Source organism: Pristiophorus japonicus, chromosome 1 (genome assembly GCF_044704955.1).
Source record: "Pristiophorus japonicus isolate sPriJap1 chromosome 1, sPriJap1.hap1, whole genome shotgun sequence".
Classification (NCBI taxonomy): domain Eukaryota; kingdom Metazoa; phylum Chordata; class Chondrichthyes; family Pristiophoridae; genus Pristiophorus; species Pristiophorus japonicus.
Genome location: NC_091977.1, coordinates 59242734 through 59262591, shown reverse-complemented (window position 1 = coordinate 59262591; position 19858 = coordinate 59242734). Strand labels below are relative to the sequence as shown.

Sequence of the window (19858 nt, the reverse complement as noted above, 5' to 3'; positions counted from 1 at the left end):
TAATTATAGCACGTGTAATTTGCACAGATTCAATACTTGTTTCACAGAACTGTCCCTCTTGGACATGATCCCAGCCAGCTGCAACATCCCATCAATCCTGCTCCTACTGGCTCCACATTAAGTCCCATTTTTTCAACTGCTCCTTTAAAGGTTTCAGTTTCTACCAACTTTGGCAGTATTAGGTTCCGATTAGCATTTTAGGCGGGTGCCCAGGCACTCCAATGTTTTGGGTATTTGCAATGAGACTGCATGCGGGTTTGAACAATAAATGTGACAATTGTTTTTGAAACAAAACACACAGGTAAACTTAATTCAGTTTCAATAAACATTTTTATTTACAAATTAACATGCCTTTATAAACACCAGTAGATTTTTTAAAATCAAAGCTTTGCGAGTTGTGTACTTTGACCTTTTGGAAAGGAAAGCTGAAACCCACACGCATTTTTCAAAATAAAAACTGCCAGCATAAACATTTTGCATATTTAAAATTCCAAGTGCAAAGGTTTGCAAAACTGACTGTAAACATTAATCGACTTCAATCTTGTATCTCAATGTATCCATAGCTCCAATCAAGAAAAACAATGGAAGACCGAGATGGCAGATTTGGATTAGGTTCTCAAGGAAAGGGTTTAAACTTTTGCAGAAATCACTGAAGCAGCTCGGAGAAGGTTCAAGCAGGCCTCTAGTTTGGAAAAACAACTGATAAGGAAGAAAGGTGGAAAATTCTGTAAGACTCAGGAACCAAAGTGGTTAAAGACTGCTGAGGCAGTTAGAAAAAAACAGGACCATTCAGAGCCATACAAAGCCTCGAGAGGTCTGCAGACAGATAATAGGGGTGTGGGAGACTTACACATTCCAATCCAAAAAAGTCAGATAATGGCATCTGGTTTAACATCTAGGGAAGCTGAGTGACACACAACAAACAGCCAACAATCCTTCATTAATGCATAGCAATGGTGGACGGTTAGACAAAATGTGATTTCCATTAACTTTTACTCACACCCCAACTAGCAAGAACCATATAAAAAAGGGTCAGCGTAGCCTATCAAAGCTCTGTATAGAGGAGGATGTCCCACCAGAAAAATCAAGCGCCACGCAAGAGTTGATCACACTGCTGCTATGACATTGATTCCTTGGTTTAAAGGTGCTATGTATTGCTTGATGCTGTCTTTATGCTTGTGTAAACTGCTTTAATGCTCTGTGAAATGTTAACTCATTAAAGGTAACTGTTATTAATTAACATACAGAGGAGTGTGACTTTCTTTGGCTGGCCACAGTCCAGGTCCACGAACCATTGGAACATTTGTATTCCTACAGTTCACATGCTTCCCCAGACAACAAGGCACTGCTTTTGGTACTTGAGTATAAAGCTTCACACGAGCACAAATGTCCTTCACCACTGTGCAGGAAGCTCAATGGCAGGGGGGTGTGTGGTGAGGACAGACTGGAGAAAAGGGAAAGAACGCAGCAGAATCATGAAGATTAACACTTTTTTTCCCTTCTGTGAATCTATCTATCTGCACAAAGGCACATGTTTGTATACCTAGATATATATAAAATCACACACTGAGACATGTCCATCATACTTTAGGTGTCAGAGATGCAAATTTCTGAACACTTGCCACATGGACTGGTTGAAGATAGCATTTAAGGAGAGGCTTGATGCATACATCGTGGGCCGCCCCGATCTGTGCAAGACCACTGCAGGTCGGGGCTATAAGTAGAGAAGGAGCGCTGGGCCCTGGAACATCGTGGGCTGCCCAGACCTGTGTGAGACCACCACCACAGGTCAGGGCTATAAATAGAGCTGGAGCGCCGGACCCTGGAACATCATGGTGGAGGTGCGGCAAATGAGAGTACAGGGCCCAGAAGAGTAGAGGGCACGGACCTGCCCACGCTGCGATGTGTGCGCGCACTAGGTCCATGCAGCAGAAAAGGTCCCCAGTCATCCTGGTTAATCCTTGCCACTGGATAAAGGCCTAGCTCTATCAAGCCTGTGTGGTGGCTGATGTGCAACGGTCACCACACGTTAAAAAAAAAATCCACGCACAGGCATCTCCCACCCCCTCAATGGAGTGCTGGACTGGAACATCGGGTCCTTCATTGAAACATCTGTGAACTCTCGTGGAAGCAAGTCATCCTCGTTCGAGGGACCGCCTATGATGGTGATGCATACAAGAGGGAGAAGGCGACAGAGGGATACAGGGGGGGGGGGAAAAGAGTGGGAGCAGGCTTGTGTGGAGTACATACATTGACATAGGCCGATCCGGGCCTGACCTGTTGCTACCAGAAGTATCCAGACACTTGTGGCAAATTTGTTCTGACCTCTAACTGACAGTCTTGATCTACTCACTAACAATTTGTCTCTAATTGACTTTGCAGAGGCACATCAAGTGTGACCTTAATGACACATGAAGTTACACACAGCTGTACCCGACAGAAGAATAATAAATTGCATTATATGTTGCAAGTGATTTATTGGGAGCAACACCATGGGAGATGTGTTTAAATAAAAAAGTCTTCTGTTTGTAAAATTGCACAAGGTGCTTCACTTCTCCAAAATTAGAGCTTTTTAATTCATGCAATATGTAAAATTGAGGCAATTCTTCATTACAAAATTCTACTTATCCATCGTGTCAGTTTGATAAAAAAAACAAGTTAATTGATAAACAAATCTAATAAATGTTCAAATGTTTTCTAGCAACTAGTATTTAAAACCAATTAAACTGAGAAATATGTTTATATAAATGGCAATCATTGGGTTCAAAAGTCAGATCATGCAGAAAAACACATTGTCCTGCAAACAAGTTGCAGATCAAAATGACCACAGTATAAACTATTATTGCACTGACATTGGCTGCTGTAAAACATAATTAAGCTGAATAGTTGCAAGAACTGAAGTATATTCCATTACTATTGCAGCAGGGTAATGTCCAGAATTCTACTGTGTGTCTGACAGGTCAATGTTTGATGTCAGAGTGACAAGAATTCCACTCCAAAAGCAGTCATCTTTCATGAGTAGAGTACAACTACACACACATTTTGAAAATCATAATGCAAATTTTATGATTATTTAAAAACCTGATTGTATCTTGTCTGTTGAGTTAAATTAATTTCCCTAGGTGAGTCAGACACAAAATCTGGAACTTTAAAAAAAAAAAATCATGTTAATTAGATGATTACTGGTAAAATGAGGAATATAATCTGATGCACATTACAAAGTGGCTGCTAGTAGTACAATCTTGTCAAAGCATCAGATAAAGGAACAAAAACTTACATCTCGACAACACGTAAAAAGAAAAATTAGCAATCTAACCTGGTAGTTGGCTCAGCGCCCTGTACCAATCCCCAAACTAATCCCACTGTCCCACACTCTTCCCCCTAGTGCGCTGAAGCCATCTTCATAGCATTTGGACTTTATAATGGATAGCTGAACTCAGGTGGGATGTAACTCTTCAAACTTAAAGTTGAATAAATTTTACTGTTAGGACAGAATCAACTCTCCTACCCAAAGTCTTCTAACAGTAAAATGCAATTCACTGGCAACGAGGCAGCACAGTCTGCCTCTGTTAGATGTGTATCACATTTCAGGTATCACATTCTCCAGGCATCAGTGTGGGCACAAAAATCAGTATTGCAAATAAATTAGCAATGTTTCTAAAACTATCCACAATAGAGCAAAGTAAGACAGGTAATAGAAACATGCCTCAGCTGATGAATTACTTAAAAAAAGCAACATATTTACACAGTGATAGAGAGTTCCTGAGAGTCTAAATATCACACCTGGATTAGAAAATATAATAGATTATATTTGCATGTAGGCAATTTAAAAAAAAAAGATAAAATGTTTACCCAATGTATGATGTTCAAATTCCTGTAATTTAGACATCAACAACTCTGATAAATGCAAGGAGGAAATGCAGCATTTGAAAGCAATTGAATAAGGCACATATGGTATACAACATGAAGAGGAAGGTTCTCGAATTTAAGAACTCGATCAAGTTGAATTTATTAGGAAGTTCTTCAGCACCTTTCTTATCTCGAGGATGGAGGTCTTCCAGGTCCACCGACATCCACATCAATAAAGGTGTATAAAGGATATTTCTTGACCTGGAGAACCCTATACTTGAGTGAGTTTAAACCATCATTTTGCATTGTCTGTCTCGTACGTGCAATTCTGTCAAACCTGTAAGCAAATGTTTCAGAATAACTAACTCATACATTATTAATAAGATCTCATATTCCTAGCTACTAGAACTTACACATCCTAGAATTTACACTTCTTAACTGGAATAGGTGCAATTTGTATTGCTGTTCGGGCCTTTTTGTGCACCATAAGACTTTTATTTTACTGGAGTATTTTGAAACATATGGGATAATCAAGGACCGGTACGGGAATGGTAGCAGAGTGGTTACGTTACTGGTCTAGTACTCCAGAGGCTTGGACTAATGATCCAAGTTCAAATCCACCACAGTAGCTGAGGAATTTAAATTCAATTGGTTAAATAAATTTGGGATCAAAAGCTAATATCAGTAATGGAAACTACTGGATTGTTGTAAAAACCCATCTGATTCATTAATGTCCTTTAGGGAAGGAAATCTGCCATCCTTACCTGGTCTGGCCCACAGCAATGTGCTGGACTCTTAACTACCCTCTGAAATGTCCCAGCAAGCCACTCAGTTGCACCAAACCGCTACGAGATACAAGAAGAATAAAACTGGACCAAGAGTGGCTCGGGAGCACCACTACTGACTAAGCTCTGAAGGTCATAGCTGCCAGACTGCCCCTGCACATGAGGGATAAACCTATTTAACCTTGTCCTCATCAATCTACCTGTCAGATGTATCTGTCCACGACAGTATTGATAGCAGTGACCACACAGTCCTTGTCTTCACACAGAGGACACCTTCCAACATGCTGTGTGGCACTACCACTGTGCTAGATTCAGAACAGAAATAGCATCTCAAAACTGGACATCCAAGAGACACTGTGGGCCATCAGCAGCATTAGAATTGTATTCCACCACAATCTGTTACTGCATGGCCTGGCATATCCCTCACTATCATTACCATCAAGCCAGAGGACCAACACTGGTTCAACAAGGTGTAGAGGAGCATGCCAGGAGCAGTGCCAGGCATACCTAAAATGAGGTGTAAACCTGGGAAAGCTGTAACTCAGAACTACATGCAGGCTAAATAGTGAAAGCATGCTATAGACAGAGCTAAGCGATCCCACAACCAACAGATGAGATCAAACTCTAGTCTTACTACAACCGGTTGTGAATGGTGGTGAATAATTAAACAACTAATGGGAGGAGGAGGCTCCATGAACATCCCCATACCCAATGATAGTGGAGCCCATCACACAAGGGCAAAAGACAAGGCTGAAGCGTTTGCTACCATTAGTCAGAAGTGCCAAGTGGACCATCCAACGCGGCCTCTTCCCGAGGTCCCTACCATGACAAAAACCAGTCTTCAGCCAATTCGATTCACTCCATCTGATATCACTGAATACAGCAAAGGCTAGGGGGGTCCCAACAATATCCCGGCTGTTGTGCTAAAGATTTGTGCTCCAGAGATTGGCATGCCTCTAGCTAAGCAGTTCTAGTACAGCTGCAACACTGGCGTCTGCCCGACAATGTGGAAAATGCCCATGTATATGTCCTGTCCACAAAAAGCTGAACAAATACAATCTGGCCAATTACCACCCCATCAGTATACTGTCAATCGTCAACAAATTGATAAGGTGTCATCAACAGTGCAATCAAGCGGCACTTACTCGCCAATAACCTGCTCACCGATGCTCAGTTTGCGTTCCGCTAGGACCTCTCGGCTCCAGACCTCATTACAGCCTTGGTCCAAACATGGACAAAAGTGCTAAATTCCATAGGTGAGATGTGAGCGACTGCCCTTGACATCAAGGCAACATTTGACCGAATGCAGCATCAAGGAGCCCAAGTAAAATTGAAGGTCAATGGGAATCAGGGAAAAACTCTCCACTGGCTGGAGTCATACCTAGCACAAAGGAAGATGGTTGTGGTTGTTCGAGGTCAATCATCTCAGCCCCAGGACATCGCTACAGGAGTTCCTTAGAGCACTGTTGTAGGCCCAACCATCATCTGCTGCTCCATCAATGACCTTCCCTCCATCATAAGGTCAGAAATGGGGATGGTCGCTGCTGATTGCAGTGTTCAGTTCCATTCACAACTCCTCAGAAAATAAAGTGGCCCATGCCTGCATGCTACAATATCTGGACGACATTCAAGCGTGGGCTAAGTGGCAAGTAACATTTGCACCACACAAATGCCAGGCAATAACCATCTCCAACAAGAGAGCATATAACCAGCACCCCTTGACATTAAACAGCATTACCATTGCCAAATCACCCATCAACAACATCCTGGGAGTCATTATTGACCAGAAACTTAACTGGACCAGCCACATAAATACTATGGCTACAAGATTAGGTCAGAGGCTGGGTATTCTGCGGTGAGTATCTCACTGCCTTACGCCCCAAAACCTTTCCATCATGTAAAAGGCACAAGTCAGGAGCGTGATGGAATACTCTGCATTTGATTGGATGAGTGTAGCTCTAACAACACTCAAGAAGCTCAACACCATCCAAGACAAAGCAGTCCACTTGATTGGCAACCCATCCACCACCTTAATTATTAACTCCCTCCATCACAGACATAGTGGCTGCAGTGTGTACCATCTACAAGATGCATTGCAGCAACTCGCCACGCGTTCTTCAACAACACCTCCCAAACCTGCAACCTCTACCACCTAGGAGGCAGCGCATGGGAGCACCATCACCTGCAAAGTTCCCCTCCAAAATCACACACCGTCCTGACTTGGAAATATATCGCGGTTCCTTCATAGTCGTTGGGCCAAAATCCTGGAACTCCCTCCCTAACAGCACTGTGGAAGTTCCTTCACCCCAAGCACTGCAGCGGTTCAAGATGGCGGCTCACTGCCAGCTTCTCAAGGGCAATTAGGGATAGGTAATAAATGCTGGCCTTGCCAACGGCATCCTCATCCCAAGAAATAATTTTTTTAAATGCCAGCACAGATTTATTAAAGGAAAGTCCTGTTTGATAAAAATAAGTTTTTTTTTAAAAAAAGGGGACTAATTGGGTAGATATGGGCAATGCACAAGATGTAGTGTGTATGGGTTTTCAGAAGGTATTACATAAGCTGTCTCACAGGGACTTGTTAGAAAAAATTCAGGCATACACTAGGATAGGAAATGTAGCAACATAGATAGAAATTTGGTTGAATGACATGCAGTAAAGTAACTTGTACTGGAGAAGGGCTGGAAATGCTATACCCCAAGGGTCAATGCTGGAACTTTTGTTCTCAGTATCTATGGATGATTTGGAATTGAGCATAAATTTGGAATTTGCTGATGACACAAAAGTGAAGGGTCTGGCTAAGAATAAAGAATTTTGCAAGCGGTTCAGGAAGACATAGTCAGGTTAATGAAATGTGAAGACAGGTAGATGAAATTTAATGCAGAGATAAATGGGCAGAAAAAAGGTGAAGGGAGAGTATACGTTCAAGAAGCTCATGGGAGTGGAAATCAGTATCCTAAGTGGTCAAATACTTAATTACCTGAAATTGCAAGTGCCGACAGATAATGCCACAAAAATAGCAAATGGTCCTGATGAAATGCATCCTAGGGTATTAAAAGAGATGGCGGAAGTTATAGCAGATGCATTCGTTATAATCTACCAAAATTCTCTGGACTCTGGGGAGGTACCAGCGGATTGGATGCAACGCCTCTGTTTAAAAAAGGGGGCAGACAAAAGGCAGGTAACTATAGGCCGGTTAGTTTAACATCTGTAGTGGGGAAAATGCTTGAAGCTATCATTAAGGAAGAAATAGTGGGACATCTAGATAGGAATAGTGCAATCAAGCAGACGCAACATGGATTCATGAAGGGGAAATCAAGTTTAACTAATTTACTGGAATTCTTTGAGGATATAACGAGCATGGTGGATAGAGGTGTACCGATGCATGTGGTGTATTTAGATTTCCAAAAGGCATTCGATAAGGTGCCACACAAAAGGTTACTGCAGAAGATAAAGGTACGTGGAGTCAGAGGAAATGTATTAGCATGGATAGAGAATTGGCTAGCTAACAGAATGCAGAGAGTCGGGATAAATGGGTCCTTTTCCGGTTGGAAATCGGTGGTTAGTGGTGTGCCACAGGGATCGGTGCTGGGATCACAACTGTTTACAGTTTACATAGATGACCTGGATGAGGGGACAGAGTGTAGTGCAACAAAATTTGCAGATGACACAAAGATTAGTGGGAAAGCGGGTTGTGTAGAGGACACAGAGAGGCTGCAAAGAGATTTACATAGGTTAAGCGAATGGGCCAAGGTTTGGCAGATGGAATACAATGTCGGAAAATGTGAGGTCATCCACCTTGGAAAAAAAAACAGTAAAAGGGAATATTATTTGAATGGGGAGAAATTACAACATTCTGCGGTGCAGAGGGACCTGGGGGTCCTTGTGCATGAAACTCTTTTGGAAAAATGAAACCAAAAAGTTAGTTTGCAGGTGCAGCAGGTAATCAGGAAGGCGAATGGAATGTTGGCCTTCATTGCGAGAGGGATGGAGTACAAAAGCAGGGAGGTCCTGCTGCAACTGTATAGGGTATTGGTGAGGCCGCACCTGGAGTACTGCATGCAGTTTTGGTCACCTTACTTAAGGAAGGATATACTGGCTTTGGAGGGCGTACAGAGACGATTCACTAGGCTGATTCCGGAGATGAGGGGGTTACCTTATAATGATAGATTGAGTAGACTGGGTCTTTACTCGTTGGAGTTCAGAAGGACGAGGGGTGATCTTATAGAAACATTTAAAATAATGAAAGGGATAGACAAGATAGAGGCAGAGAGGTTGTTTCCACTGGTCAGGGAGACTAGAACTAGGGGGCACAGCCTCAAAATATGGGGGAGCCAATTTAAAACCAAGTTGAGAAGGAATTTCTTCTCCCAGAGGGTTGTGAATCTGTGGAATTCTCTGCCCAAGGAAGCCGTTGAGGCTAGCTCATTGAATGTATTCAAATCACAGATAGATAGATTTTTAACCAATAAGGGAATTAAGGGTTACGGGGAGCGGGCGGGTAAGTGGAGCTGAGTCCACGGCCAGATCAGCCATGATCTTTTTGAATGGCGGAGCAGGCTCGAGGGGCTAGATGGCCTACTCCTGTTCCTAATTCTTATGTTATGTTCTTAAATGAATGATAAAGTTGGCACCATGCTGTTCTGCAATGTAGCAACGGATGCCCAGGAAGAGCTCACAGAAAAGGACAGCAAACCTTCAGCTCTCAAAGGTTTTATAGGAACATAGGAACAGGAGTAGGCCATCTAGTCCCTCGAGCCTATTTCTGCCATTTGGTGAGATCATGGCTGAACTGTGACTTAACTCCATATCCCTCAATACCTTTGGTTAACAAAAATCTATCAATCTTAGATTTAAATTTAACCTAGCATCAATTGTCATTTGCGGAAGAAATGTTAAAACCTCTACCACCCTTTTCGTGTAAAAGCGTTTCCTAACTTCACTCCTGAAAGGTCTGGCTCTAATGTTTAGACTATGCCCCCTGGACTCCCCAATCAGTGGAAATAGTTTATCGCTATCTACCCCATCAGTTCTCCCCAATATCTTGAAAACGTCGATCAGATCACCCTTAACTTTATGAATTGCAGGGACTACAACCCAAGTTTTTGTAATCTTGCCTCATTATTTAACCCTTGAAGTCCAGGTATCATTGAGCTTGAGCACAGAGCTGGGTGAATTGCAATCAGAGTGGAAGAATTTGGTGGAAAAGAGGAAGGCGGTTTCTCATGCGCAACTCAACAGAAGTGGAGCCACAAAACCTGAGGACTCGTAAGTTAAGTGTCTGGCTATCTAATATTTAGCTTTTGTGTTTAGTATCTCAGTGGCTCTTGTTAAACTTGAGTAAATCATTTTGTCTTTTTTTCCCTCCAAGTTAAGGCAGTGGGTTAAACTAAGAAGTTTAGTTATTAGTCTAATAAATAGAGGCATGGCAGGGCACCTCAGTACAGTCAAATGCACATCCATGCCATGTAGGAAGTCCAGGATAACCATGTGCAGGAAGTGTTGTCAATTGGTGGAGCTCAAGCTCCGGGTTTCAAAGCTTAACAAAGCTGGTTAAGAAGGCATACGGGATACTTTACTTTATTAGTCAAGGCATAGAATACAAGAGCAGGGAGGTTATGCTAGAACTGTACAAAACACAGTTATGCCACAGCTAGAGTACTGTATACAGTTCTGGTCATCAAATTACAGGAAAGATGTGATTGCACTGGAGAGGGTACAAAGGAGATTTACGAGGATGTTGCCAGAACAGGAGAATTTTAGCTATGAGGAAAGATTGGGATGGCTTTCTTTGGAGGAGAGGAGGCTGAGGGGAGATTTAACTGAGGTATAAAAAATTTATGAGGGCTCTAGATAGCAGAGAGATCAATAATCAGGGGCCATAGTATAAAGTAATTGGTGGATGGATTAGAGCAGAGTAGAGGTGAATATTTTTCACCCAGGTGGTAGGGGCATGAAACTCGCTTGAAAGGGTGATAGAGGCAGAAACCCTCATCACATTGGATATGCACTTGAAGTGCTGTAACCTACAAGGCTACGGATCAAGAGCTGGAAAGTAGGATTAGACTGGGCAGCTCTTTTTCAACCGGCACAGACACGATGAGCCGAATGGCCTCCTCTGTGCCGTAAATTTCTATGATTCTATCATTCTGGTAAATCTATGCTGCACTCCCTCCAAGGCCAATATATCCTTCCTAAGATGTGGTTCCCAGAACTGTTCAGTTCTCCAGATATGGTTTAACCAGGGCTTTGTATAATTACAGCATAACTTCTACCCCGTTGTATTCTAGTCCTCTAGATATAAAGGCCAACATTCTATTAGCCTTTTTGATTATTTTTTGTACTGATCCAGAATACTTTAATGATCTATGTACATGGTGGTCTCTTCAGACCACCGCTGTTTCTAGCTTTTCACCATTAGAAAGTACTCTGTTCTATCTTTTTCATCATCATCATAGGCAGTCCCTCGGAATCGAGGAAGACTTGCTTTCACTCCTGAAGTGAGTTCTTTGATGGCTGAACAGTCCAAAACAAGAGCCACGGACTCTGTCACAGGTGGAACAGATAGTCGTTGAGGGAAGGGGTAGGTGGGACTGGTTTGCCGCACGCTCTTTCGCTGCCTGTGCTTGATTTCGGCATGCTCTCGGCGTTGAGACTCGAGGTGCTCAGCGCCCTCCCGGATGCACTTCCTCCACTTAGGGCGGTCTTGGGCCAGGGACTCTCAGATGTCAGTGGGAATGTCACACTTTATCAAGGAGGCTTTGAGGGTGTCCTTGTAGCGTTTCCGCTGCCCACCTTTGGCTCATTTGCCATGAAGGAGCTCAGAGTAGAGCACTTGCTTTGGGAATCTCGTGTCTGGCATGCGACCTATATGGCCTGCCCAGCAGATCCTTTTTTAGGTCCAAAGTAAATGACCTCACATTTGCCTACATTGAAATCCAATTAATATCTTTGTAATTTGATGCTTCCACCTACACTGCTTACAATGCCATCTATTTTTGTGTCATCGGCAAACTTAGATCTGTGCCTTTCTATCCCATCATCTAAGGCGTTAGTAAATACGGTGAATCATCGAGGCCCCAAATTAGATCCTTGCAGTACACCACTAGTCACATCCTGCCAATTAGAGTACCTGCCCATTATTCCTGCTCTCTGTCTCCTGCCGCTCAGCCAATTTCCTAACCAGGTCAATAATGTGCCTTCAGTTCCATGAGCTTCAACTTTAGCCAAGTCTCTTGTAAGGGACTTTATCAACAGCCTTCTAGAAGTTCATGTAAGTAACATCCATAGACATTCTCCTGTCCACTACTTTAGTCACCTCTTCAAAAAATTTAATCAGGTTCATCAGACACGACCTACATTTTACAAATTCATGCTGGCTCTCTCTGATCAGCTGAAAATGTTCAGTCACTCTATCCTCAATTATAGATTCTAGTAATTTCCTGACCAAGAGATGTTTGGCTAATTGGTCTATAATTCCCAGTTTTCCCACTCATCTTTCTTAATTAGCTAAGTGATGCACGCAATTTTCCAATCTAAAGGAATGGTTCCTTAATCGAGAGAACTTTGGAAGATTATACTTAGGGCATCTCATCTGCAATGATCTCATCTACTTCCTTTAAAACCCTGGGATGGAAACCATCTAGTACTAAGGATTTGTCACTCTTTAGTGCCATTATTTTCTGTTACTATTATTTTGCTAACATTAATTTTGATGAGTCTCCATCCCGGATTCAATATTATTTTCATTGACAATATCACTTCTCAGTTTTCAAGGGACTCACATTGCTTTTGACCATCCTCTTTTTCCTAATGGAATTGTAAAAATTGTGCATTGATTTTGATATCTCTTGCAAGTTTCTTTTCATATTCCCTTTTTATAGCTCTCACCATCTGTTATCCTTTGTATCTGTGCTAGTTGGCAGAACCTGTTAGTTTTTGCATTTTTGTATGCTTTTTCTTTTAGTTTTATGTTGTCCCTTAACTCTTGTCATCCATGGCTGTTTTTATGAGACTCTTGACCCTGCTTACAAAGGAAATTATCTGTTCCCCTAATTGTTGAATCCGCTGCCTCCTTGAATGAACAGCAACCTCCTTGTCCTCCTCCGGTCAGCCTGCTACTCCAAGGTACCATGGTCAGCATTCTGGCTGTCCTGCCGATAGTCTTTATCCTTATTCTCACAGGTAGCAAGTATATTGTGCCTGTTGCACAGGATCAGTCTCTGCGGATCCTCGTTCTCTATCTCACCTGGGTTCCCCTTATTCTGTACACCATCCGTCACACCAAACCCATTCTGATCCTACACCTCTCTACGAGGAGTGACCAAGATTTATCCTGTCAATCCCGCTAAGCATTTATTATGTTTCAATGAGATCACGTCTCATTCTTCTAAACGCTAGAGAATTCAAGTCCATTCTACTCTATCTCTTCTCATAGGACAACCCTCTCAACCCAGGAATCAATCTAATGAACCATTGTTGCACCCACCTCTAAACCAATTTATCCTTCCAGGAGACCAAGACACAGTACTGCAGTTGTGATATCACCAAAGCCTTATATTAATGCAGCAAGACTTCCTTACTTATACTCCAACCCCCTTGCAATAAAGGCTAACATACCATTTGTTTTCTTAATTGCTTGCTGGAGCTGCGTGTTAACTTTCTGCGATTTGTGTACAAAGACCTCCAAATCCCTCTGCGTACCAACATTTTGAATTTTTTTAAGAAGGTAACCAAGAGGGTCGATGAGGGTAGTTTGTACAATATAGTGTATATGGACTTTAGCAAAGCTTTTGATAAGGTCCCAAATGGTAGACTGGTCACAAAGGTTAAAGCCCATGGGATCCAGGGCAAAGTGGCAAGTTGGATCCAAAATTGGCTTAGAGGTAGGAAGCAAAGGGTAATGGATGTTTCCAGTTGGGTTCTGCAGGGCTCAGTACTGGGTCCCTTGCTTTTTGTAGTATATAATCAATGATTTAGATTTGAATATAGGGAGTATGAGTAAGACGTTTGCAGATGGCGGTGTGGTTGATAATGAAGAAGAAAGTTATGGACTGCAGGAGGATATCAATCTACTGGTCAGGTGGGCAGAGCAGTGGCAAATGGAATTTAATTCGGAGAAGTGTGCGGTAATGCACTTTGGGAGGGCTAATAAGGAAAGGGTTTACACATTAAGCGGTAGGCCACTTAATAGTGTAGATGAACAAAGGGACCTTGGAGTGCTTGTCCACCGATCCCTGAAAGTAGGCCAGGTGAGGTCATGCACTTTGGCAGAAAAAAAATCAAAGAGCAAGTTATTATTTAAATGGAGAAAAATTGCAAAGTGCTGCAGTACAGCGGGATCTGGGGGTACTTGTGCATGAAACACAAAAGCATAGTATGCAGCTGCAGCAAGTGATCAGGAAGGCCAATGGAATTCTTGGTCTTTATTGCAACAGGGATGGAGTATAAAAGCAGGGAAGTCTTGCTACAGTTATACAGGGTATTGGGGAGGCCACACCTGGAATACTGCGTGCAGTTTTGGTTTCCATATTTAAGAAAGGATATACTTGCTTTGGAGGCAGTTCAGAGAAGGTTCACTTGGTTGATTCCGGAGATGAGGGGGTTGACCTATGAGGAAAGGTCGAGTAGGTTGGGCCTCTACTCATTGTAATTCAGAAGAATGAGAGGTGATCTTATCGAAACGTATAAGATTATGAGGGGATTTGTCAAGGTGGATGCAGAGAGGATGTTTCCAATGATAGGGGAGACTAGAACTAGAGGGCATAATCTTCGAACAAGGGGCCGCCCATTTAAAACTGAGATGAGGAGAAATTTCTTCTGAGGGTTGTAAATCCGTGGAATTTGCTGCCTCAAGAGAGCTGTGGAAGCTGGGGCATTGAATAAATTTAAGACAGAAATAGAGATTTTCTTAAACGATAAGGGGATAAGGAGTTATGGGGAGCGGCCGGGAAGTGGACCTCGGTCCATGATCGGATCAGCCATGATCGTATTAAATGGCGGAGCAGGCTCGAGGGGTCGTATGGCCTACTCCTGCTCCTATTTCTTATGTTCTTATAAAGGTGGTTAAGAAGGCATATGGAATGCTTAGATTATATGCCTCGGCCAATAAAGGTAAGAGCAGGGAGGTTATGCTTAAATTGTATAATACTCTGGTTAGGCCACAGCTGGAGTACTGCATGCAGTACTGGTCGCCATATTATAGGAAGGACGTGATTGCACTAGAGAGGGTGCAGAGGAGATTTACTAGGATACTGCCTGGAATGGAGAATTTAGTTATGAGGACAGGTTGGATAGGCTGGGTTTGTTCTCATTGGAACAGGGAAGGTTGAGAGGAGACCTCATTGAGGTGTATAAAATATTGAGGGGCCTGGATATAGTGGACAGCAAGGGCCTATTTCCATTGCTGGAGGGGTCTATTACGAGGGAACATAGTTTTAAAGTGGTTGGTGGAAGGCTCAGAGGGGATTTGAGGGAGGGCTTCTTCACGCAGAGGGTTGTGGGGGTCTGGAACTTGCTGCCTGGAAGAGTAGTGGATGCAGAAACCCTCACCTCATTTAAACGATGGTTGGATGGGCACTTAGAGTGCCGTAACCTGCAGGGTTACAGACCTAGAGCTGGCAATTGGGATTAGACAGGATAACCTCTTGTTGGCCGGCGCAGATGTGATGGCAAGTACTGCAGGGAATGGAATACAGCCAGGGTGATCTCCTGGACTAGTTTAGATTGCCTGAATGGGTCGGAGAAGAATTTTCCCAGATTTTTCCCCCCCAAATTGGCCTGCCTCGCCCAGGAGATCACATGTCTCCGGTTGGAGTGTAGAATGTTTCCGTATAAGGGGTGTCACAGTTGTGTAGGGCGGACTAGTTGGGCTGGGTGCTCTTTACCTTTCCGCCATTGTTCATAGGTTTATATGTAACCTTCAGGGCTGCTGACCGAGGGCCGTGCGGCTCTTTGTTGGCCGGTAAGGACATGGGCCGAAATGGACTCCTTCTGCGCTGTAAATTTCTGTGTTTCTTTTTACTAGTCTCACCTTTTTAAAAAAAGGAGAGCTTCTTCCTCCCAATCACTCTCCCCAAATCTGTACATTTCTTGTGCACCCAACATTAGTCTGCAGCAACACAGTCATGCTAATTAGGCACAGGTAAAACTGCAGTCAGCTCATTTTGATGTGGGCTAGCTTTAACTCAGCAGCCAGCCAATCACACCACTAAAATCAGGGCTATTTGGCTATATAGTTGTTCTTCAATTGCCAAGTTTGATCCTGTTCTCTAGAACCATGCTGAGTTTTGGAACAGGGAGAGGGGAGGGCTAGAGGGGAGCAATTAATTCCTTCAGAAGAAACTGAGTATTGCTACATTAATCTGGAAAAGATCAAATAGCCACCTGAAAGACCAGATCCTCAATATATAATTTGGCAATGAGGCAAGATGTAGAATCAAAGGCACAGATTAGCAAAGATAATATGCCTGTCTGAGATACAGAAAGATTTCTTACAGTTTTGGATTACAATGAACTATGCAATTTACTCCTACATGGATACAATGTCCACCTCTGGGATCCAAGGTTGAAATCCAGCCTGGATGGGATCAAATCACCACATTCTTCAATGACTGCATCTCAATTGCAATTAATTTGGCTGGTATAGAGTTAGTCCATTATTTTATTTTCCATTATTCCAGATTCCAGCACCCGCAGTATTTTGCTTTTGTGCTGTTGTAGTCCGTTATTTGACTAAATTAGCAGCGTCACTCAGAGAAGTCTCAAGGAAGGAAGCAATGTTTAAACTAGTTATCGGGGCATGTAGAACTAAATTAAGCGTTGGGGAACATCTAGGAAAACAGCATTATTAGGTTCAATATTAAATGGGGCAGTGATGGTGTTAAGGGCAAAGAGAAGGAATTTCTGAAGAATGTTCAGGAGATCTTTCTTGATCGGTATGTTTCCTGCCCAATGAGGAAGGAGGCATTGCTGGATCTAGTCCTGGTGAATGAAATGTGTCAGATGGAGAATGTCACACAGGGAGAGCATCTCAGGAATAGTATAAGAAGGTTTAGATTAGTTACGGAAAAGAGCAAGGAGCAATCTAGAATAAAGATACTTAACTGGAGGGCATATTTCAGCGAATTGAGGGGGGATCTAGCCCAGATAAATTGGAATAAAAGACTGGCAGGCAGAAATATAATGGAGCAATGGGTGGCCTTTAAAAGGGAGATGGTTTGGGTACAGGCTAGGTACATTCCCACAAGGGGGAAAGTAGACAACCAAAGCTACAGCTCCTTGGATAACTAAAGATATAGAGATTCAAATGAGACAGAAAAAGGAGACATAGGATAAATATAAGGTTCATAATACAGTAGAAAATCGCTGAATATATAAAGTACAAAGAAGTGAAAAAGGAAATAAGAAGAGCAAAGAGACAGTATGAGAATAGATTGACGGCTAACATAAAAGGGAATCCAAAAGTCTTCTGTAGGCATATTAACAGTAAAAGGATTGTCAGAAGTGATGGGACCGATTAGGGAGATCTATTGGTGAAAGTAGAATGCATGGCTGAGGTACTAATCATGATTGAGAGACAATACAAGCTAAATGGTACAATTTTAAAGGGGGTGCAAGAAGAAACCTGGGGGTGTTTGTGCACAAATTTTTGACGGTGGCAGAATAGGTTAACAAAGCAGTTAGTAAAGCATATGGGATCCTGAGTTTATAAAGAGGCATAAAGTACAAAAGCCAGGAAGTTACGCTAAACTATATAAAACAGTAGTTCTGCCCCAGCTGGAGTAGTGTGTCCAATACTGACCACCACACTTGAGGAAGGACATGGACGCTTTGGAGAAGGTACCAAGGTGATTTACAAGAATGATTCCAGGGATGAGGGATTACAGTTATGGGGATAGACTGGAGAAGCTGGGGTTGTTCTCCTTAAAACAGAGGTGGTAATGTGGAGATTTGATAGAGGTGTTTAATGTCATGAAGAATTTAGATAGAGTAAATAAAGAGAAACTGTTTCCAATGGCTGAAAGCTCGATAACCAGGGGGCTCAGATTTAAAGTGATTGGCAAAAGAACCAGAGGTGACATGAGGGAAAACTTTTGCACGCAACGAGTGGTTAAGGTTTGGAATGCACTGTTTGATAGGGTGGTGGAAACAGATTCAATAATGGCCTTCAAAAAGGAATTGGATAAATACTTGGAAGGAGAAACAATTGCTAGGATATGCTAAACTACAGAACCAGTGGGAAGCTGTTCAACCTTCACCATCTCCAGGCCAGGTCTAAGACCACCCCAACCTCTGTCGTTGAGCTACAGTATGCGGACGACGCCTGCTTCTGCGCACATTCCAAGGCTGAACTCCAGGATATAGTCGATGTATTTACTGAGGGATATGAAAGCATGGGCCTTACTCTAAACATCCGTAGACATCCACCAGCCTGTCCTCGCTGCACAGCACTGCCCCCCAGTCATCAAGATCCATGGCGTGGCCCTCGACAACGTGGACCATTTCCCCATACCTCGGGAACCTCTTAAAGGCAGACATTGATGCGGAGATTCAACACCGTCTCCAGTGTGCCACTGCAGCCTTCGGCCGCCTGAGAAAGAGTGTTTGAAGACCAGGCCCTCAAATCTACCACCAAGCTCATGGTCTACAGGGCTGTAGTAATACCCGCCCTCCTGTATGGCTCAGAAGCATGGACGATGTACACAAGACAAGTTGCTGGAGATATATCACCAACGATGTTTCCACAAGATCCTACAAATCCCCTGGGAGGACAGGCGCACCATCAGTGTCCTCGTCCAGGCTGACATTCCCAGCGTTGAAGCACTGACCACACTCGATCAGCTTCGCTGGGCAGGCCACATAGTTCGCATGCTCGACATGAGACTCCCAAAGCAAGTGCTCTATGCAGAGCTCCTTCATGGCAAACGAGCGAAAGGTGGGCAGCGGAAACGTTACAAGGACACCCTCAAAGCCTCCCTGAAAAAGTGCGACAATACCACTGACACCTGGAAGTCCCTGGTTAAAGACCACCCTAAGTGGAGAAAGTACATCCGGGAGGACGTTGAACACTTCAAATCTCAATGCCAAGAGCATGCCGAAATCAAGTGCAGGCAGCGGAAAGAGCGTGCGGCAAACCAGTCCCACCCACCCCTTCTCTTAACGACTATCTGTCCCACCTATGACAGAGTCCATGGCTCTCGTATTGAACTGTTCAGCCACCAAAGAACTCACTTCAGGAGTGGAAGCAAGTCTTCCTCGACTCCGAGGGACTGCTGATGATGATGATGATGGATGATGATGATGATATGGGAAAAGATCCAGGCAGATCGATGGGTCGAAAAGCCTCCTTCTGTGCTGTACCAGTCTATGATTCTATAAACATGCTTGACTGGAAATAAATACAAATTTAAACTTGATAAAAAGGAAAATAAGCCCAGTTTACAATCCAATTTAGAAAAATGCTGAAGCTTTGTGAGCAATGATTGTCCTTTTCTAAGGAAGAGACATGTGGCATACATAAAATGTTGGCAACAAAACTTGCAATTTTAACCAAAATAAGGCCCGATGAGGTCTTATGGCTGTCCTTATGACACAAGACACTCTGTAATCAGGAGAGGCAAGGAACCTACAACTGGATGCAATTATTGCATCTACTGTATTATTGAAGTGTGTGTGTCTGTGACTACATCTATAATATTGTAATTCTGCAGTGAGCCTGTTGCTGAGTAGTCCTGGATCAAACAGACTCTGATAAAAACATACGAGAGTTGTTGAAGAAAATTGCAACTGAATTCCTGACTTCATTTGAAGCATGCGGTTGAGAAAACCAAAAGAATTTGATAGCAACTATGACAATATAATTAAAAGTGTACAGCAAATCAATTCATAAACTCTATGGACAAGGAATTATGACCCAAAATAGAAGAGAAGGTGGAAGAGAATGAGCTCACAGAAAGAGATTAGGAGGTAAGCTACAAAGGAGCAAGGACTCCAACTCCGATTACACCACGTTGAGCACCACTCTCAAAGGGCAGTGGGATTAGTAAGAACCTATACCATCCAAATCTATTCACACTACCGCAGGTGATCAAGTGGATTTCTCTAAAATCCATGTAGTCGTGATGTGCTAGCCATACAAAGACATGCTACTGAGTTGAACCAAGATTGGAATAGTAGGGAAAGCACATAACTAACTTCCTGTTGAATTATTCCTCTGCGTGGCC

At 43.0% G+C, this 19858-nt stretch overlaps 1 protein-coding gene across 4 annotated transcripts in view; it reads right to left on the bottom strand.

Moving 5' to 3' along the window:
* Positions 1 to 354: 354 nt before the first annotated feature.
* LOC139263987 (beta-1,4-galactosyltransferase 1-like) overlaps positions 355 to 19858 on the bottom strand; it is a 75075-nt gene continuing 55571 nt past the window's right edge. For all 4 annotated transcript variants that reach the window (XM_070880087.1, XM_070880094.1, XM_070880089.1 and 1 more), the window contains one exon: positions 355 to 4186. In XM_070880087.1, coding sequence (XP_070736188.1) covers positions 4036 to 4186 — 151 coding nt within the window. In that variant the 3' untranslated portion in view covers positions 355 to 4035. The remainder of the gene's footprint in view (positions 4187 to 19858) is intronic.